Source organism: Mixia osmundae (assembly GCF_000708205.1).
Source record: "Mixia osmundae IAM 14324 unplaced genomic scaffold scaffold_1, whole genome shotgun sequence".
Lineage (NCBI taxonomy): Eukaryota > Fungi > Basidiomycota > Mixiomycetes > Mixiales > Mixiaceae > Mixia > Mixia osmundae.
Genome location: NW_014575563.1, coordinates 2,180,680 through 2,197,095, shown reverse-complemented (window position 1 = coordinate 2,197,095; position 16,416 = coordinate 2,180,680). Strand labels below are relative to the sequence as shown.

Here is a 16,416-nt window from a genome sequence, read left to right as displayed (position 1 = left end):
GGCCATCGTCATGTCAAGCTCTCACTATGCCATCAGCGTCGGCGTGCCCATCTACTCACTCGCATTCACCGGCAAGGAGACCGTCGTCCTAGGAGGCGGCGGAGGCAGCTCAAAGTCGGGCATCAAGAACAAGCTCGTGCGCGCCCGCCTTGCGCTCACAAGCCGAGCTCATGCATCCCGCTGGTTTGACAGATCTACTGCAGGCTCCATCCAGAAGCACGCACGCTCGATCGCGTACACGAATATGAGCTGCCCAAAACGGAAGATGCGCCAATGTCGATGGCTGTCTCGCCCGAGGTCAGTCACCGCGCGCCTTGGCGTGACCGGTCTCATGGCCTCTGAGCGAATGTAGAGACCTGTCCTCGTCGCTGGTATCAACGAATCTGTCGACAAGATCAACGCAGGCTCCAACAACAATTTGCGCGTCTTTGCTATCAAAGAGGACAGTGGCCTCGAATTCGAGTCTGCTCGCAATGGCATCTCTGTCCTTGCGCCAGAATTTTACCAGGTCAGGCGGAATCTTCGAGTCAGCTCATGTCCTGACGCTGACGAACGCTGCTGAACAGAAAGCAACGAGCTTTGCGCCAGATGGTAGCATGCTCGCTATCGGCAACACCAATGATCAGTTCTCAATCTATCGCTATCCGAGTCTTAGCAAGGTCTTTCGCTGCTACCACTTCGACGGTCAAGAAGTCATCGACGCTGACTTCAGCGAAGATGGCAAGCTGGTTCGTCGCAGTTTGTATCGCGCAGGCGGGAGCTTATGTACAGATCCCTTTGCAGGCAGCCGGCACCTCAGACAAAAAGGTCTGCTTCTTCTCGACCGAGACATCGAAGATACCGGCAGAGAAGCCAGATGAGTCTGGCGACGAAGACGAGGCGCCTAAGCCCCATGTTGCGCAAACCATAGAAAGACCGGTCTTGCAAAAGGATGTCGCTTGTTCGTTTCGGTCTGGAAGGCAGGTCGTCTCCGTTTGCCAATCCCCCGAATACTGACGTACGATATCGCTCTGCAGATTTGGGAGGAAAGCTACCTCAGGCCTGTTCTATACGATTGTCAATTCGTCTGCGCCTTCGACCGGCAGAAAGCGCAAGCGGGGCGATCGAAAGGCTTTCGTGTCCATATGGGATCTCAAGACTTGGCAACTTATCAAGACACGCACGATCAGTCAAACACCTGTCACATCGTTCGATATAAGGTTAGCTTTTGTTCTCCAATCTTAGAAAATCAGCGCTGAAAAGAGCCGTAGTCCGGACGGGTCGATGCTCGCTTTTGGTACGGCCGAGCTGGCCGTTGGTGTGTTAGACGCCAAGACACTACGTGTCTGTCTCCATCAGAGTCATGCTGCTTCGCTGACGTACGACGCAGCCAAGATTGACGATCCTCAGGGCGCATGACTTTGCGATCACTGCGCTCAGGTTCAACACGACGTCTGACATCGTCGTATCTGGGAGCGTGGACAGCAGCATACGAGTGATCCCGATCGATGCGACAGCACAAGCCTGTCAGTTCTCGTGTCTTTGTCGCAGACCAAGCAGCTGATGTGCATACTTGGCAGCGCGGTTTACGACGATGCAGACGCTCTTGCTCACCTTGCTGTTCCTGCTTGTGGCCATCTTAGTGCAGTATCTCGCAGACGGAGATCTGCTCGCTACAGCTCGACAGCATCTCCATTTCTAGTCGACATGGCGATCCTTGGATTTGTACAAAACATTATTACGTCGTAGAGTGCATCATACAGGAAGAAGGCTGCTCGCGCCTCGCAGTGCTATCCTTCCACCGAAGAGGATCGTCTGAGTTCCGCCTGGGAAGTAGCTGAACAGGAATATCACGAGAGCGCCCACTTGGATGATGGCACATATCAGCGTTCCCAGGAATGCGTGCCTCTGCGTCATCATGAGGCTTGCCGTAAACACAATCGAAGAAACGTACAGCGACTGCAAAGTAGAGCGTGAGGACGAGACTGCCCAGATATGCTATTGTGAAGGGCAGCCTCTCTGTCTGCAGCAAAAACTTGAGGTAGTTCATTGGTCCTTGGAGGATCATGAACCTATCTCGCCCGTGCTTGAGCAGCGCTCTGCTCTCACAAGAAGACTTGACTCACCCGAGCATGAATAGTAAGGAGCCCGCGCTGAAGCTGACGGCGAATTTCCTCGGTTTGATGGCGAGAAAGGCGACGAGGAAGAAGGAGAGTGTGAAGCAGACGGATGCGCCTGCCATGCATGCCATGAAGCCGATCAAACGTTCCCATCTGGAGAGCGCAAGGAAGCTGTCGAGGGCCTACGTCAGCATGGCTGTCGCGTCACTGGCTCCGATGACTTGCGCTTCTTCTTCATTCGTGCGCTCTGATGACCGCAAAGGAACATAGCTTGACAGTGACCTATCCGACCTCCAGATGAGCTCGCAGGAGGGGCGCAGAGACAGGAGAGACGGACGAAGTGAAGGTGCTGAATGGATTCCATGTCGTTGAGTCTCCCGGACCGTTTGCTGGCGTGCTGAGTGAGCCGCCGCCGGCCGCCGGGGTAGCATTGGCCCACTTGAAGCCAGAGAGGCTGCTTCTGAACGAGGACTCTGCCCCTGCTGACATGTCGTGTTCGCTGCTGTGTCGACCGTCGCGTCACAGGTGCACAGCGACTTGCGAACTTGCGAGTTTGCTCCTTCTTATTCCCACGGCCGCTGCTTCCCCGTCCACAACAGACCCTTGGGAGACGGAACGGCACGAATCTCTGTCCGCTTCCAGATCGTCACCCTCTCGCAGCAGATCTCGTGGATGCACTCCTCGAATGCCTCTCGAGTATCGATTGGGGCAAAGCTCAGGTCATTTTGATCCCATTGAGGCACACCTGCAGACTTTCCAGAAGACTGCCTACGATCGACATGCTCTCAACCATCTGCGCTCTTCTGAGGCTCTTTACGAGCTTCGCTTCAGCCAGGACAAGCCACGGGCCCATGTCAGACACTACTACCTCAGCAAGGACAGCCGTACCCACGGCGAACACAATTCGCCCTGCATCTTTGCACGGTATCTCCCGGCTACTCCGTCAGAGAGGAAGATTGTCATTGTGCCTCGTCCGAAGTGGCTAGTTGCTTCATTCCAGGTCCACCCATAATTGTCACGTCGACACTATCAGGAGCATTCGCATCCGAGGTATCAAGCACCGACCGAACAAGGTCAAGCCGTCGGAATGGCCACAGCACATGAAATACTACGACTGGCAGAATAACATGCACATCAAGGCTTTGCGCGCTACAGGAGCTACAAGAACAAGACTGGATTCACACTGATTCAAGCCATGCGTTTGACAGCCGATCTCTTCGTCGACGAGACTTGGCAGTGTCCAGTGGGTGTCGAGAGCACAGAAGGAGCCCTTGGCTTCACAGTCTGTGTTCCGTGCCTCTGCATGAGTCATGCTGACACGACTCCCCTCGCTCTAGCTCGATGACGTGGCGCATATCGCGGCCATTCGCGAGCAAATCGACGGTTTCAAATGCCAAGGTGCCACGCTGCAGATCCACACAGGCTGCGTCAATACGCCTGACATCTTCTCGGATCCTCATGAGACCTGCTCGTGCTGTCACGGACATGATCTGACTGGCAGCGAAGGAGGATACCTGGAGGAGGAAGTTGAGCTGGACGCAGGGGGATTCGTGACGGATATTCACAACAACGCAGTAGTTGCCAGGCTTCTCGAAGAGGTATCCGATACGCCAATTGCCGATATCACCTCGGCCACCATCAGAAGCCTTGTCGCGCCATTGGACTAGACATGGAAGCTCTTTGGCGCAACGCCGCATTTCATCGCGGACTCTGCCTTCAGCGCGTCTTCAGGGCAAGCCATACCGAACCAGCTAGAAATAGACTTTCATAGGACTTGCGGGCTGCAGCCTGCCAGAGCATCATCATGAGCCAGTGATTTCAAGTGAATGATTAATGATGAGCTTCGCGGCACACGACGCGTCGCGCTTATCGCGTCAATTTATAGTGTCTAGTGACGTCGCGCCCTTGTGATCTAGTGACAAGTTCCGTTCGCGCACGACTTGCTACGATGGCGATGCGTGACAGGACTCAGAAGCAGCGCAATGTATACCAGCAGGCTTGCGCAGTCTTGTCGCTCGCTTCGCACCAGGCAGACCACCTGCCTCTTCTTGCGCGCGATCAGCACCTCTTCCAACTCGAGACTTTCTTGATTCAGGCTTGCGCGGCCACGGAAAGCCAACAGAATGTCAGCAAGGGCGCTTATATCTCGGGACAGCCCGGCACAGGCAAGACTGCGCTTGTGAGCCGTATCTTGCGACCTGCTCTGAAGAGGGGCAAAGAACCCATCGCATCCTCGTCGATCGCTGCCGCTCCCAGCGCGAGCTCAAGCGGCACACCACAAGCTAATCAGCTCGAGACCTTGCTCTCGGACTCGGTTTATGTCACGCTGAATTGTGCCGCGCTAGACACGTCCCTGTCGAGCTCGATCTGGGAGCAGCTCTTGCATCACACCTTGGCAGCGAGGAATGGCACTCTCGAGGAGCCGGTGGACGAGTCGCAAGTCAGGACACCCTCGAGGAAGCGTGTCCGCGGGCACAGCTCGACCCCGATGCGCAAAGTCTCGACGCCTTCGCGCAAAGTGTCAGACAGTCGCGCAGATTTTGAGCAGCTCTGTTATTCTACAGACCGCGCCAGGTACGCTCACGGCTGCATTCGTCTCGTGATACAGCCTGATGATAGGCTTGGAGTAGGATCATACTCGTACTCGACGAGATCGACCAGCTCCAATCAGCGCGGAACACTCGGTCGACAGCAAGTCCCTTTGCCTCGCCACGCGCTAGCCCGATGCCATCGCGCGCTCAGACTCCATCAGGACGGTCAAGCACGCCGACGAAGCGTTCAGTTGAGCCAGAAGCAAGACCTGATCTGCCCATCATCACGGAGCTCTACCAGCTGGCTCTTGACCCCAGCTCGCGATTGGTACTCATCGGCATCGCCAACGATCTCACACTCACTGCATCGACTGCCAGCAATGCATTCCTGTCTCCCACAAAGAGGGCCAGGCCAAGCCTCGATCTTGACGACCGGATTGTACGCTTCAATTTCGAGCCGTACACTTCGGACGACATGACGACGATAGCGAAGCAGCGGCTTTCACTCTTGCGATCAGAGAACGAGCCAGTCAGCTTGTTGCCACTGTTCATGCCACCTGCGCTCAGTTTGGCAGCAAAAAAGTGTGCAAAGATCAAAGGTGACCTCCGCCAATTTCTCGGCCTTCTTGCGCAGATTGTACGCACGCTCGAAACAGAACAACTTAAGGCACTAGGTATCTTCGAAGAAGGCGACAGCAATAGCTTGCCTACGCCGTTTACAACGCCGACGAAGCGCCGTCATCGTCTCTTGCAGCTTGATATGAATATCCACGAAGGCGAGCCAGCTAGCCCAAGCAAGTCAGACGCGTCCTGTGCGACAGACCCGCTCGAGCATTTGACAGCCGCTTCTGCTCCCAAAGCTAACCCAGGTCACGTCACTGCCGCATTCGCTATATCTCAATGCGACTTTGTTGTCAGTCGGCCCGGCGGCAGTGCGGAGATATCCACGAGCAAGACTCGCGCCATGGCAGATCTGAATTTACCTCAGACTCTCGCATTGGTGTGTCTTGCGCTTCTGGTCGAGACGACAGAGGAAGTGCGGTCGCCGACAAAGAAATTGCCCAAGAAAGCCAACTCGACGGCTTCAAAGGGCTGGCAGACGGTCACCTACGATGCCGCGATCGCCTTCTTCGCAAAGAGGCTCTCAGATAGTCAACGCTTTCTTGCTGTCGGATCGAGCGAGACGGCAGACTATCCGGAGCATCTGACTGCACTCGAGAGCACTGGCCTGGTCTCTCGCGTGGGCCCAAGCAACGATCTTGTCAAGCTCGAGGATCCTGCCAATCTTATCATCGAATCCTTCATGCAGGCTCTCGATGGCTTGGTAGCTTCTCAGGCGCAGAAGAGGGAGCATGCGCAAGTCATCATCCGACGAGAACGCGAGCTCGAGGCCAGACGATTGCAGTCGCTTGAGAACAACACGATGGTCAGGGAGGACAGTATCGCGCCCATGCAAGGCTTCAGTGGACACGGTCTCGATGACCATGATGAAGATCACTGGCTGGGGAAACGTCAGCGGCGGTAGTTTGCTAGTCAGCTGTAAATTGCAATTCCGAATTGAATTGTTCTTCGAATTCACTTTCACGCGCGAAGGCAGTCGGCCCAAACCAGCGGGTCAGGCGAAGATCTGCTCTTTGTAGGTCGATCTGACCTCGTTCGGCTGGCTGTAGCTAGCTGTGACGGCGCGCAAGGTCATCCGCTTTGGTCTACCGCCGACGCAGCTGCCAGATGCTCTAGCTCGTTCCTATCTGCACGTCGTCCTAACCACCAGAGACGACGGCGCATAGAGCAGTGCGTGGAAAGATGCCAGTCCCTTTGACGGAGCCCCGGCGAGGGCAAGCAGATCCAAAGTCGAGAACAGTCAAGATGGTGCGATCAGTCAGCTCGACCAGCTCGCTCGGCGCAGGCAGCGTGAAGTCACCGTCAAAGTCAAAAGTCACGAGGCGAGTGCAGGGCGAGCTCTGAGAACTGCTCAAGCTGACACTGCTAGGCTAGATCGCCAGCGTCCACGGCACACTATTCGTCCAGACTGATCCCATCGAGGCCGCCGCCATTGTCGAATCCTAACGCATCGCTCAGACGCAAGCCGGCCGTTCAAGCTATGAAAGTAGAGGATGAAAGCGATTCTGATGCATCTGCTTCCTCCGTGTCTTCATCTACCACGCCTTCACGGGCTAGACAAATCGATACGAGATACCCTGGCCCGCGCGTGTCCTCGCGAAAATGGGAAATGGACGAAGATGTGCACTCAGTCCTGGCGGGAACCTCGCAAAATGCCAACTGGCTTGCGCAAGACGATCTGCTCGGATCAATTGGTCTCTCGTCCGATGCGCTCGGTCTTGATGAGATTGCCGCCTCACCCACGTTTGCTGAGCTTGGCATGAAGCCATACGACGACCTGTCCGACGATGATGACTACGATGACACGCTCCCTCCGCAGACGGCGATGCGAGGAGTTGCCTCCCCTGCCGGCCCGCAGGGATCGCCTAGACAGTCACCTTTGATTGGCTCTCTCTCGAGCTTCACCAATTTGATCGGCAATCTCAGTCGACGCCCGTCAGAACAAAGCTTACACGAAGACAATGCGCTGAGGCCACAATCAAGCCACGAGTACCTCAGGCCAAGCCGACCAAAGGTTGCGCAACGGCCCTCTCGTGACGACCTCCGGACTCGAGTGCTATCCCGACAGGGATCGCGCGATAAATTATCCAGCAAGCCTGGCTCGCCCGCTCTCTCACGCCGACCGTCGAGCGACATCTCGTCTGTGTACGATGATCGGCGCGCACAGCGCAGCCGTACCGCCAGCGGCAATCTCAATCTCGGGGTCGCGGCCGCCGATTGGATCACCGCAAAGGCATTCGGTCAGGCCGTCAAGGAGCCCGCTGCCCAGAAAGGTCTGCCGACACCTGTGCGCTACGCTCGCAAGGGAGCTGTCCCAGTGACGACTCCACAAGAGACCCTCTACACTCAGCCCGGGAGAGGATCAGTTGCGCCCGATCAGACCGCGCCTTCATCTACCTCGGCAGGCTTTGCGCCTGCCTTTGGCTGGTCATCCACCGCTGAAAACGCCTTCCTTGCCGATAATGGGCTACACAGGGCACGCTCATCCGAAGGTCTCAGGCAGCCGTCTTCACGCAAGAAGCACGTACACGGCACCTCGAGCGCCGCGCAGTCTCGTCGACCGAGCGCATGGTCTGAAGTGACTGCCAGCTCAAGTCTACATGACGAACACGGCCCGCGACACTTTCCCGCGCCGCCCAGTCGGTTCCCTTTGGATATGCTAGACGCCAATGCACGAGGTCCGTCGATGCTGCGTCGGGCCTCATCGAGTGCAAGCCTGTCCGCTGCAGCAGCACACGGGGAACACACGACGCCAGTGCAGCCAGCTCGTGCTACAGAGTCTGCGACTGCACATGAACGACGTCGCTCGGTTGTGGAAACGTTCCATGCCGGACTCGCATCGTTGGCAGAACGAGAGCCATTTGCGAATATAAAGCGACCCGAGTATGCTTACGATCAGGTGCCAGCCTTTGTGTCTCCCTTCTCGAGCGTTCGCACCAGCCCGCCCAATCGTTCGAGGCGCACGAGCTCAAGCGGGTCGTTCATTGTCACCGAAGGCCAGGATGTAGACTCACAGCAGACGGGCAGCACGTCTGACCATAGCAACGCTCGACCCGCTGCCGCTCAGACCTACCAGCGTATGACGGGCGCTCTCGTCCGTGTATCCGGCGGACTAGCTGCGCCACTGCGACCTCTGGTTGCGCTTGCGTTCTTCCTGTCAATCGCTTGCGTCGCAGCTGCAACGCTCACTTCAGTCATGATGGCTTCATACGGTCTGACGATTTTTGATGATGTCGCTCTACGTGCTATGCGAGGACGCAAAGCGGCGGGACAGTATGGGCTCAAGTTGGGCGAGAGCGTCCGATGGGGACGCGAGCTCGTCGTAAGCGCGGCAGAGAACGCCAGAGAGACGTTGGGCGCAGTAGCCGACAAGGGAAGGTCTCAATCACAGCATCATCCTTCACGTCGGCACTCGAGGCGCACGCCCGCCAATGACAAGCATGAGGCGGAACGCATTGCTATTCGAGCAAGGCTCTTACCTCGCAGCATGCAAGAGATGCTCGATCAAGGCGAGCTCACCAATGGTACGGTTTCTGATCTGATATACTGCAAAAGCACTGACAAGCGCTCGTCAGCAGAGATGCTGGCAGATGCAGAGCGTTCCACACGTCGACGCCGCGAGCATTTCGAGCGGACAGACTCGCATTCTACGACCTCGGACGGGTCTGATAGCGGCTCAACGGACACGCCGGAGACTGAAGATACAAAGCCAGGCTCGCCGCGATCTGGTCTACCACCGCGACCGCCGCTGGCGATCCTCTTACCGTCTGTAATGGTGACGCTTCTCTTTACGTTCTGGCAAATCTGGACGAACTACTTTCGCACGCTCCGAAGACCAGCCGCTAGATCCGCATAGACGCACACACACGCACATGATTGTTGTAACCTCGCAAGAAGTACACACTAGCTAGACCCTTGCGCGTTGACTGCTGCACGCGAGCAGGCAGGGAGAAATTAAAAAAGATGCGCGTTTCATCTCGACAGAGTTCTCAGGAGCCCGCGAGACAATGGACAATGGTCATCAGCGAGATGGGCATGTCGGCCGGCGGCAACAATGGGCGGGAGCATGCTTGGCTGCTAGCGAGAACAATGGTGACCTGCTGCCTGTCCCTTTCGCCAGCTTGCAATGCCGTTCAGCGCTTCGTCGAGCGGCGAGACGGACACGGACTCAGCACCAGATCTCGAGGTAGGCCACAAGGCGAGCAGCTACCTCTGCATGGCTGATGCTGATGATCCCGTGATGTCTCCAGACCAGCGATACGTCGTCGGTCATGTCGAGCAGCGCCGATGACTACGCCAGTGACACGGACACGTACAGCACTGACGCGAGCTTGAGCGAGACCACGGGCACGAGCACGAGCAGGAGCACGAGCGATGACGGGTCGGGCAGCAGCAGCCATGCTTCGTCGAGAACGACGAGCGAAGAGAGCTTCGGCTCGAGTGATGATGACTCTTCCGCCAGCTCGGTCGTTGCCCCGAACGTCCTCCTCGAGGACACGAAACATGTTTCGTACGATCGGAGCTCCTTCGAGGACGACGATGGTGTGTCACCGAAGCAAGTGGCCCACGACCGAGTACGAGCGATCAGGAGAAGCTTCATCGTCACAAACTGGAGGTGGCCGAGGCAGAGACTGAGCTCGAGTGATGCTCACATGAGCCCGCTGTCGAGCCAGACCGTCCTACCTCAGACGAGGACGGGCAGGAGAGGCTCGATCTCGCTCTACTACGAGTCCATCAAAGTCAAGTACCTCGTCAAGGATGAGAGCAGCAAGTGGCATTTTGTGCTCCTCATCTCCCCCAAAGCGGCGTCAGCGTCGCCCAAGTTTGCCAAAGAGCTTGCGCAAACTCAAGATGGCTTAGTCAGCGCGATCCCCGAGGAAGGCCTCGCAGCAGACGAGCCGCCTCGTCTCGAGCTGAGTCCAGGTGTCCTCACCTCGCTCTCACTTCTGTCGGATGGTCTGCTGCCCGGCCAAGAAGCGGTGACAAGGCGAAAATCGCGTTGGTCGATCTTGGACGAAATGTCCTTCCGACGGGCGAGCGCGGTCTCAACTGTACCTCTCCCGGCGAGTCATTCCGCGAGCTCGTCGATCTACGCGCCCTCGACGAATTTGGCCCAACTATCAGGCAGCCATCTATCGACGATCACGTCGGATTCTCTCGACAGCGGTCAACTAAGTTCACTGCCTAGCGCAAGCTCTGCCGGCAGCAATCAGAGCTCACTTCCTGTCGAGTTTCTCATCTGGCGAAAGTGGGAAGAACTCCAGTTGATGTCTGCAAAGTGAGCCTTGCACGACTCCCTTCATTGATGACACACTGAAATTGTGCAACAGTTTGATCGCGGCTGCTGCAGGAGAAGGCAAGAAGATCACGCAGGGTCTGCCCGCACTCAAGAAAAAGATGTCTGTTTTCATGAGTCACTCGACGATGGTCCAGCGTCGAGCAGAAGTCAACACCTATCTCGAGGATGTCTTGAGGTCCCCGTTCGCGGATCATCCGATCCTGCACGAGTTTCTCACCATGAGACCAGACGGACATGACACTGTCGCCACAGAAGAGGCCATCTCACGCCTCGTCCGGCGCGCCGCGCTGTGCGCTCAATCAGATGCCAAGCTGCGCGCGCCGCTGGCAGGCACGGGCGGTCAATCTGCTGACGATGCACCCATCGTCAAACGAGTCAGTTCAACTTCGAGCCACGAGCATGCCCGTCAGACGTCCTTCTCGTCCAGTGGAACGAATAGTATCACAGCCAGCGTCATCTCTGGTACCAGCTGGACTTCTCAACCGAATCAGCCGCTATCAATCGGCACTACACCTGCTACGCTCGCAGGCTCTGTGCGCTCTGGCAACAGCAGCGTGGCAAGTTCTCCTCGAGCTATCCTACGCCCGATCGAAACTGCCACAGTGCGCACGCTTCCGCCCCTTCCGAACGACATCGAAGTCGACCAAGACGATTGGTCGAGACACTCGCGAAAGACGACCATCTCGTCCTTTTCATCGGACGAAGGTTCATCAGGCTCGCCCAGCAGCCCTGTACCTTCCCTAGCATCTCATGACAGACACACTCATCAAGCTCTCTTCGAGGCTGCTCTGGCTACAGCAAGCGTCGAGCAGCACACGCCGTGCCCGAGCGGGCCGCCGACCCCAAGGCGAGACCGTGCCGAGTCGGAAAGAAGTAGACAGTCGCCACACGCAATGGCCGCGCCAGAACCAGAGAAGAAGATGGGTCTGAGATCAGTAAGAAGCTTCGGCGACGTCAGGAGAGCGTGGCGCAATAGTCCGCCACCAGCCTTGCCGCCCAACGCGATTGCAGTCTCGCTGCCGCCCTCGAAAAGCTCTTCCCCACGAGGCTTACCGCGGGCACCTTTGCCCTCTCCCAAGGCTCCACCACCCGTCTCCCGTCGGCCTCTACGCACGTCTCTCGGAAGCATCAGTCCAGAGCCTCGCGGAAGCTCTGATCGTCGCTCTTCATTCCAATCGTCCAGGCCATCGTCCGAACTACCGAGCGGACGAGCTAGGTCCTACTCGAGCGTGCCGCTGCGGCGTGAAGCCTTTATCCTGCCACCTCCGGAAGAGGTCAGCAAGCTGCTGGCATCGCCGGACGAGGCTCGCTGCAAAAGTCAATTCCCACCTCCTTCAACGGCATCAGATGTGTCAACGACTTCACCCGTGTCTTCTGCCCGTCTGAGCCAACGCTTCAGCTCTTCCTCGAGCGCTGTCAATACGCCTCGATCGTCCACCCAGAGCAGTCCCAGTATCGCAAGCAGTAGTCGCCCGTTTGCGAGGCAGAGCCTCGACATAGGCAGTCCGGCTGCAGCTTGTTCGACTACCTCATTCATCCCGCCGAGCACGCCCTCGACGTCCTACTTTGACCAGATGGGAAGCAAGTACTATGTCGATCACGCAGGTGCGCTGGTCGCCAACAACACCGTTCCGGTCCATTGCTTTCCTACACCGCCGATCAGTAGCATATTGACGCCAGCGCCGCTCAGCAAGGGCACGAGATCTCGTGCTGGTTCAGCCGCCCGACCGAGCCTCGATACCATCACTGCCTCTCCGCCTGTGACGCAGGTCTCTCATACAATGTCAACGCTAAGCGCAGAAGACTTTGCAGCGGCCATCGCTCACCGACAAATGGTTTCTTCGAGCAGCTTGAGTTGCAATCTGCCCTTATCGATCGATGAGCAAGCAGCTCCGGTCGAGTATCTGACGATGAAGATTTTACAAGATGCTGGCAACATCGTCATGCGTGTGCCGCGAACTTGCAGGCTCAGAGATGTCAAGGCGCGAGCAGAACTCAAGTTTGCCGACGCGGGCATCCAGCTCTCGTCAGCCCAAGTGGGCAAGACGACTTCATCCGGGTGGTCTCTTGCTGTCTCGCATGCTTCTCGCGGGCCGGTCAAAGGATCGGCGGCCATACGGACCGAGGCAGACTGGCAGCGAACCAAGCTTGATCTCGGCTCAAAGGCTACCTTTCGCATCCTGCCATGCTAGTCAATGTACACTGTTGTCCATAGAATAAAGAAAACGAGGATGCGTGGGCCTTGCAAGATCGTCCCTGCCTCGCTCTGGACAGAAGTGAGGCACCCTTCGAATATTGCCGCCAAACTGGCTGGGCTGGGCGTCAATAGAATTCGACGCGGCCGTTGTGAGCACGGCGCAGACAGCGACGACGCCTTGTGAGATGTCGCTCATCCATGCCCTGGTAGCACGGGACGACGTGATCCTAGCAGAGCATAGCACAGATCAGGGTCGTTCCTCCTCGGCAGCCTCACTCGTGCTTTCCAAAATCCCACCGAATGACAGCAAGCTCACTTATGGTCAGCAGGCCTCGTCAGCTGCCCGGCTACGTGCTGACCGGCCGGCTATGTGGACACAGCTGCCGATGATGTTCTGTTCCACTACATCAAGCAGAACCACGTCGTCTGCCTCGTCATGGCTGGCGAGACACTCGGTCGCAAGCTGCCGTTTGCTTTCCTGACCGAGCTGCACAAGCGCTTCACGGCCGCCTACTCCCGCGAGGAGATCGAAAGTGCAGCCTCACATGGCATGCACAACTGGTCGAGCTCGATCGAGAAGCTCATGCAGCAGTACGCCGACGGGGAGGCCAATGACCCTTACAAGCAGGCACAGGCCGATATTGCAGACGTGAAGAAGATAATGGTCCAGAACGTGGAGCAGATCCTCAGTCGGGGCGAGCGCATAGAACTGCTCGTCGACAAGACAGACGCAATGTCCACCCAAGCTCGTGCCTTCAGAAAGCGATCACAGGCTTTGCGACGAAAGATGTGGTGGAAGAACACCAAGCTCATGGCTCTCACGGCTTTTGTCGTGGTGCTGCTCATCTATTTACTCGCTGCATCACAGTGCGGCGGAGCTCTCAATCATTGCTAATGCCAGCACTCTTGTAGACTAGCCATGCATTGTTGTTGTGGCCTTGCCTACTTAGCCTTGACGTTGATCGAGAGTGCTCTCAGGCTTGCCCGAACATCGTGCGCCGTAATGGCAACACTGTTGATCTGTCCTCCCTGCACGGTCGTTTGCTGCTTGGCAAGCGAGGCAGCAGCAAGCTGTCGACCTTCGTCCGGGGCGATCTCTCGGGAGATCTGGCCGACAGTGATGTGCGATGTCTTGAAAGACGTCAGACCGAGCTTGTCGAGCGGCTGCACATGTTCTACCTGAATGACCATGACGCGCTCATCCCAGATCACACGCGGACCAAGCGTTATCGTGAATGCGTTCTGCGTGGGATCTCCAGAGCTAGCGAGCGACTTGCACACATTCCAGAGACGCTGCTTCTCCTCCTGGTCCGGTCTTGCTTTGTCGATCTCGCGACGATGTACAATCGTGACATGCGGTTTGATCGTGATACCTGTACCTGCGACAATCGCAGCCACCATGGCTTGGTCCACGCCAGGCGTTGCTTCCAGAAAAGCTTTGAGATCGACCTCGCAGAGCAGTCCGTAGTAAGCTGTCGCGGCTAGTCCAGTGACATTCATCTCTTTGCGTAGTTCGGGCCGGTACGATCTCGCTGATTTCAACGCATGCTCAACTCGTTCAGGAGATGGCCGTTCCAGCTGCAGCAGGGGCTGGAGTGAACCTATGGCATGGTCGAGCATATCGGACAGGTCATTCCGCAAGTCAATGTTGATGACTTCGCCAGGTCCATCAGCAGGGTTGAGCACAGGATCGAACGGCTCGTAGGAAGCCATCATGCGCCAGAGAATATGCTCGTGCGCACTATCCTCTTGCGCTCGAAGCGTCTGATGACGATCGCCTCTTTCTACGATGCGGTCAGCACAGAGTCGATAGACTTCGTTACGCGGTAATTGCTCGATATTCCAGAGCACCGTGATGATGTTGACATGGAAGTGTGTCTCTAGCCGTCGCGCAACGGAAACGATCTCCTCTCGATGCTGCTTCAGGTGATTGTTGCGATCAGCGTACACGACATCATTCGTCCTGAGGGCGTCCGCAATCGAAGTCTGATAATACGAGGCCGACTTTTTGCCTGGCGCATTGTCGCTCTGCACATGCGCCCAGCCGTACAGTTCTGAGAGCGCTACGCCGAGAGATGTCTTGCCTGGTACGTCTTCGTCAGCTCGTGCGATTCATGCCAACGTTTGTAAGCGCACCGCTTCCTTGCACAGCGATTGGGGCAATGATGGTCTTGACGAGCGCATCTCCGCTCGCTGTCTTGTGAGCATTCCCTTTTGCTGTGGTAGGCTCTTGTGCTTTTCTTCCGTCCGCAGAAGCTCGCCAGTCGAGAAAACGCTGTCGCACAGCTATAATGCCACGTCCCTCTGCATAGTGCTTGAACCAGTCTGGATGGTCGTCTAGCATATCCAGTGTCCAGTGAACGTAGAGGCGAGTCTCTGGCTCTTTGATCTTCGCAATGTTGATGACACCGCGCGAGTCTTGCTTGATCTGCTCCGGCGATTTGCCCGAATCTAACAACAACACTTCGCGCTTTTTGATAATCTGCCGGGTCTTTTCTCGCCAATCTCGCCACATGAGATAGGGATGGTCGAATTTGACCTTCCACATGAACGTCACGAGCTCGCGATGAGATTCGGGTAGCTCGACCGGCTTCAGAGCCTGACCGCGAATAACGAAACCTTCGACCAGCTCCCCTTCCCAGCGACCGGTCTCGGCTGCCTTGTCTGTAAAGGCTTTGACTTCTGACAGCGACTGTAGAACGATGAAAGGCGTGGGGATGAAGCCCCACTCGGTTGCAAAGTCTCGCACTGCTTCTGGAGGCAGGGTACGCAGATGGGCAAGGTTGTGATTGAGGCCATGGAGATGCAGTCCCGTCTTGTCTGGCGGGTACGGTAAGACATGCTCTTCAAAGTCGTCATCACACAATTCCGCAATTGCCGTCAAATTGCTGGACCACAGTCGGCTGGCGAGTTCTGGACGCGTCTTGCCAACCTTGGCGAGTGTTTTGTCGAGCCAGCGATCGCCTGCGCGCGCATGGCTCTTCTCGACTTTGGCATCGCTGTCATCGATGGCATGCTTTGAGCTGACGATCAGACTGTCTTGGTCGAGCGCAGAGATGAAGATGATACAGCCGTTCGATTTGAGCGTCAGGTAGAATGGTGCTCCGGCATATTCGGGAAGATTATCCCACTGGCATGCGTGCAGTATGAGTGACGGAGCAGTCTGACTTAGGCGAGGCTGACCTTTGTCGAAGGAAGCTCGCCGACGTTGAAGAACTTGTCGTAGCCTCTCAGGACGATGCGATGCTGCGATGTACTCGCACGAGGCCTCCCAGGCTCGTCGGACTCAATCTGTTCAGTGAACAACCCTCTCGCTTTTGTAGGGATATCGAGCTTCTCGCTTCGGTAGGCATGCTCGGCGACTTTCCAGCTACTCAGTCGATGCTCTTTTTGCTTGCCTTTTGAGATGCACCTGACGCGATATGCTGTGGGACGAAGGAGCGCACGCTGCTTGTTATCGAGATCAGCGTACGGCAAGAGCTTCTGCACGAGCTCCTGCACTGCCGACTGCTCATCATCGCTCAAGCAAGGATTGAGCATCACTCCGACGGAAAAGATTTGACGCCAATATTCGCGCTGCCGCTCTTGACGACGATCCAGTAAGTGGCACATGCGGTGCGCTGACAGGTCTAAGCAAGGCGTGTGACAACGTAGACGAGGTGCTTCGGA

The 16,416-nt window shown here is 56.7% G+C and overlaps 7 protein-coding genes across 7 annotated transcripts; 5 read left to right on the top strand and 2 right to left on the bottom strand.

Annotated features, from left to right (window-relative positions):
- Window positions 1-10: 10 nt before the first annotated feature.
- Window positions 11-1,681, top strand: L969DRAFT_92296 (uncharacterized protein; the record flags this gene model as incomplete). Its single annotated transcript, XM_014715957.1, has 9 exons — window positions 11-136; window positions 193-297; window positions 353-508; window positions 567-728; window positions 784-959; window positions 1,017-1,199; window positions 1,251-1,323; window positions 1,370-1,505; window positions 1,560-1,681. The coding sequence occupies 9 exons, from the start codon at window positions 11-13 to the stop codon at window positions 1,679-1,681; spliced, it is 1,239 nt and encodes a 412-aa protein (XP_014571443.1).
- Window positions 1,682-1,734: 53 nt separating this feature from the next.
- L969DRAFT_92295 (uncharacterized protein) lies at window positions 1,735-2,588 on the bottom strand (the record flags this gene model as incomplete). The annotated part of the gene is made up of 5 exons (XM_014715956.1): window positions 1,735-1,887; window positions 1,934-2,051; window positions 2,106-2,270; window positions 2,325-2,381; window positions 2,437-2,588. 5 exons carry the CDS (start codon window positions 2,586-2,588, stop codon window positions 1,735-1,737), a joined length of 645 nt encoding a protein of 214 aa, XP_014571442.1.
- Window positions 2,589-2,784: 196 nt separating this feature from the next.
- On the top strand, window positions 2,785-3,766 carry L969DRAFT_15076 (uncharacterized protein; the record flags this gene model as incomplete). Its single annotated transcript, XM_014714940.1, has 3 exons — window positions 2,785-3,023; window positions 3,255-3,381; window positions 3,437-3,766. The coding sequence occupies 3 exons, from the start codon at window positions 2,785-2,787 to the stop codon at window positions 3,764-3,766; spliced, it is 696 nt and encodes a 231-aa protein (XP_014570426.1).
- A 281-nt stretch (window positions 3,767-4,047) lies between these two features.
- On the top strand, window positions 4,048-9,107 carry L969DRAFT_92294 (uncharacterized protein; the record flags this gene model as incomplete). Its single annotated transcript, XM_014715955.1, has 5 exons — window positions 4,048-4,673; window positions 4,730-6,141; window positions 6,402-6,573; window positions 6,626-8,775; window positions 8,830-9,107. The coding sequence occupies 5 exons, from the start codon at window positions 4,048-4,050 to the stop codon at window positions 9,105-9,107; spliced, it is 4,638 nt and encodes a 1,545-aa protein (XP_014571441.1).
- Window positions 9,108-9,377: 270 nt separating this feature from the next.
- L969DRAFT_42155 (uncharacterized protein) lies at window positions 9,378-12,742 on the top strand (the record flags this gene model as incomplete). The annotated part of the gene is made up of 3 exons (XM_014715299.1): window positions 9,378-9,437; window positions 9,502-10,529; window positions 10,582-12,742. 3 exons carry the CDS (start codon window positions 9,378-9,380, stop codon window positions 12,740-12,742), a joined length of 3,249 nt encoding a protein of 1,082 aa, XP_014570785.1.
- A 39-nt stretch (window positions 12,743-12,781) lies between these two features.
- L969DRAFT_43102 (uncharacterized protein) lies at window positions 12,782-13,642 on the top strand (the record flags this gene model as incomplete). Its single annotated transcript, XM_014715954.1, has 3 exons — window positions 12,782-12,896; window positions 12,958-13,068; window positions 13,128-13,642. The coding sequence occupies 3 exons, from the start codon at window positions 12,782-12,784 to the stop codon at window positions 13,640-13,642; spliced, it is 741 nt and encodes a 246-aa protein (XP_014571440.1).
- Window positions 13,268-16,292, bottom strand: L969DRAFT_84766 (uncharacterized protein). Its single transcript, XM_014715953.1, has 3 exons — window positions 15,931-16,292; window positions 14,884-15,877; window positions 13,268-14,831 (listed from the first exon to the last, which is right to left on the bottom strand). Exons 1-3 carry the CDS (start codon window positions 16,285-16,287, stop codon window positions 13,690-13,692), a joined length of 2,493 nt encoding a protein of 830 aa, XP_014571439.1. The 5' UTR covers window positions 16,288-16,292; the 3' UTR covers window positions 13,268-13,689.
- Window positions 16,293-16,416: the final 124 nt, after the last annotated feature.